The 3672-nt window shown below is 43.0% G+C and overlaps 1 protein-coding gene across 1 annotated transcript in view; it reads left to right on the top strand.

Moving 5' to 3' along the window:
- TMEM60 (transmembrane protein 60) overlaps nucleotides 1-162 on the top strand; it is a 796-nt gene extending 634 nt beyond the window's left edge. The window contains exon 2 of the mRNA XM_010848191.1: nucleotides 7-162. Within this exon, the coding sequence (XP_010846493.1) occupies nucleotides 7-162 (156 nt within the window). The remainder of the gene's footprint in view (nucleotides 1-6) is intronic.
- The last annotated feature ends 3510 nt before the right edge of the window (nucleotides 163-3672 follow it).

Raw genomic sequence — 3672 nt, 5'->3', positions numbered from 1 at the left:
GGCTAGGGTGCGCGCGGGAGACACCGAGGCGAGCGCCACCGCCGCCGCGGGAGCCTGAGGAGTCACAACGAAGCTGCCCGCGGGCGCGCCGCCTCCAGATCCGCCGCCCCACCCCCTCTCCCGCAGGATTTTGCGCCGGAGCCTGCAGTCTCCGGGCTCTGACTGGTAGAGCCAGAGGAGGGGCGGGGCGCCCCGCGGGGGCGGGGCTGAGCGCTGCAAAGTCTAATTGGCATCTATAGGCCCAATGGGACCACGGACGCTCCCGGCTTTGCTTAGACTGACTTTCCTGCTAGCCCGTAGCAGTCAAGAGGCGGGCCCAGTGGCTTCTTTTATAGCCGTCATTTTGACAAACCGGATTGTACGAAAAAGTCGGTTGGTTTGCACTGGCGGCTGAATGGCCCAATTAATTCAGGGGAGGGAGCTTCTGAGCTCTCCGATTGGCGTTCTCTCTACCTATAGGAGAGGCCCAGGCGGTTAGACCCTGCCCCGGATGTGGGCGCGGCTCTGAGGTACACCCGAGAGAGCCTGTACTGTGGTCGTTTGAGGAGGAGGAATTGAGGTCCCTTTTCTTGACTATCATGTGATGGCTTCTGGATTTAATGGGGGGAGAAGTGTGGAAAAGGCCAAGGATCCAAACTGGCGAATTTCCTGATCTTCGATCCCCTCTCCGCTCTCCAGACAGCGGAACTGCCGGGTGAGTCCAGGGCTCCGACGAGCCGGCATACCCTGAAGTGCACTGGCCCCCCGCCCCCTACCCTGTGTCTGCCTCCCTCGTCGCCGCGCCCATCCCCTCACCCTCCAGCCCCAAATACACCGAAGTGGCACCAGGCTTCTGTTTGCGTTGTGGATCATATCGTACAAGAACTGCGTTCAACTCCAAAATGTACTGGGCCCGCAGTGCAGAATGGGGGGAGTTAGGATAGGGCGCCGCTGTCGGACCGTCGGCGTTTGAAGTTGAAGGGTAAGGATAGTTTAGGAACCCCCTTAGGAATGCCCTGAAGTTCTAGAGACAAGTAGGCCCGAAATCAGGTAAATGTAAGCAGAACGCTGTTCCTTTGAAGGATGGTCAGGTTGGCCAAGGTTGTTGAAGTAGGTACCTTTCGAAAGTGACTCATTATCTGGAGGAATTCTTTGTTGTGGGCTCATTAAGCAAAACTGTCTTTGGGATAGGACGAGTTCATATGGAAGTGTACTGGCAGTCGCGAGAAGGGAAATGCAAATAGTGTGGCAAGCACCACGGACAAGTTATCGGGTCCACCCACACCTGATACCGAGATGCTGGACCTGTGTGGGGGCAGGGCCCTTTAGATTTCCATTTAGGGGCAGCGCAGGTGTTAGGCGGATAGGCGGTATATACTTAACTGTCTTCAGGTGCAAAACATAATCACGAATGAAAAATACTTTAAAAATTTTTGGAGTATGCAGCTTCCCCACCCTCCTTAAAAGAGAAAGAAGAGAAGTAGTAGGAAACAAATATAATAAATTAATGGAGATTTATTAATAAATCGGAGTTTTTTGTCATCATTGTACCCCAGCACCCATGATCCTTCAAGCATCATTTAAATATCAATAGAGTGCTTTTAGTGAAAGTGCACACAAAACTTTGTTGCATCCCACATTAAAAAAACTTGCAGCCACAAGGTTGTGTTTTTTTGCAGTCTTTTGACCTCCAATCTTGAAGCACCTGTTTTGAATGCAGTTACCCTTATTGAGTTACTACTCAGACCTATGTTGAGGGGGGAGGCGGAAAGCTTGACTCATTTAATGGCTGGCTGATAGAAGTTATGTTTAAGCAAATGTATTATCATAAACTTTTTTAAAAGTTAACAAAAACGGCCAGAGGGATTGGAAACTGGAATTGAGCAAATTCAATTTACAGTATGAAACCCATTTGTAGTTAATAATCAGTACACACCTCTCCACCTCTTCTTCCAAATTTGGTTCCACATCCCATTATAGCAGCCTCTGGCCAGGAAAGGACCAGCACAGAAAATGCCTTCCTGGGAGCAAAAGCATCTGTTTTTCATACTGCAGTATGAAGTATCTTCAAGCTAAGTAAACAAATTGAGTGCAAGCAGATGGGTTGTATAGAGGAAAGAAGGGAGCTCGGAGACTCAGATCATTACTGAAATGAAACAGATATATATATACTCTTGCACCATGATAGCTACCCACTGTTTAAAGTAGTAAAGATGTAACAATCAAAGTTAGTCCTAAAATATAACTACTTAAAGATGATAGGCTAGGACATTCGATTTATCTAGCCAGTTTCCTCCCTTTTTCCTTATTTCTTATCTTCCTGCATTTTTACTCCTGTCACCCATACTTCTGTTACCATCCCCATTACCTGCTTATCTTTTCCTCTTGCCATCTCCTATGCTGTCTCATCCTCAATCTATCATTCCCCAGTGGCTTATTTCCTTTTGTTTATAATTTCTCTCCTTTACTGAAAATCTCTTCTTGATCCTTCATCATCATCATTGTAAGTCTTACCTTTCATTTTCTCTTCTCCCAGTGTTTCAGAGGAATTTATTCACCTGTTTGCATTTCATTATCTTCTGTTAGCTCCTCACCCAACTTCATGCAACCTTGCTTCTGACTTGCCATTCTGTTTACCCTTTTTCCAGATGGTCACAAGACTGATATAAAAATTGGAATAAATATGGAACATACTGTAAACCTGTATGTGAAGATTAAATGTGTTTATACTTAAGTATTACAGATTGATGGATTCCTATCAAAATTCCGAGTTTTTTAAATTTAGTGATTTTAGCATTGAAAACCTGGAAGGGCCAAATAAGAGACAATATTTTGGAGAAGAAAATAGTAAGTAGATACTAGGCCTCCCAGATATTAGAATGTATCTAGTAACAGTGATACAGTACTAGTGCAAAACAGACATTGATTAGTAAGACAGATAGGAAGGTAAGAAATAGCTCCAATTATTAAACAATTTAGCATCTAATAATCACAAGTTTTTTAAGTGGTTTTGATTATTGAGTAGCAAGTAGTAAAAAAGCTATATACCACAAACCAAAAAATGGGTATTACTAAAAAGTTTTAGACTAAGAAAATAGGTATTCATAACAACTTTGAGAAAATTTGATTAAAAAATGTAAGACCCATGGATTAAGCTATGCGAAAATCCAGTGTTACCAATGTGTTCTATGTTACTTAGCCCAGTGAACTCTGTACAATCATAGTTCTACTTAATGTTGTAATTTTTTTTAACTGTTCCCTCCTTACTAAAACTCCTCTCCTGGCTTTATACCACCCTTTCTTTGATTTTGAATGCTTTTTCTTAGTATTCCTTGATAATGAAAATTAATAGGTGTGCAAATATACAAAGAAAGGTTAATTAAGAACACCCCTGAGGTACAGGAAAAAGATCCTGAGTGCCTGCATTTGTGTGAAAAACAAGAAAAGCAGGCTGTTTTTAAAACATCTTGAATAGAACTTATACCCAGTGGATATACTAAAAATTGTATTTTGTCACAGCTGTATGGAATGATGGATGTGATGTTGTCAAAGATGGCTACAAATTTGATGGATTATGAAAGGGAGATGATAAAGTGTTTTCAAAATTAGGAAATCTATGAGAGAAAAAGAGCCAGCTTTGTAAACCAGGAATAGAAATAATTTTTTTTTTTCTGGTACCAAAATTTAAGATCT

This window comes from Bison bison, unplaced genomic scaffold, assembly GCF_000754665.1.
Source record: "Bison bison bison isolate TAMUID 2011002044 unplaced genomic scaffold, Bison_UMD1.0 scf7180017864260, whole genome shotgun sequence".
Classification (NCBI taxonomy): Eukaryota; Metazoa; Chordata; class Mammalia; order Artiodactyla; family Bovidae; genus Bison; species Bison bison.
Note: the sequence above shows the minus strand (reverse complement) of the source record. Positions and strands in the feature narration are given on the sequence as shown.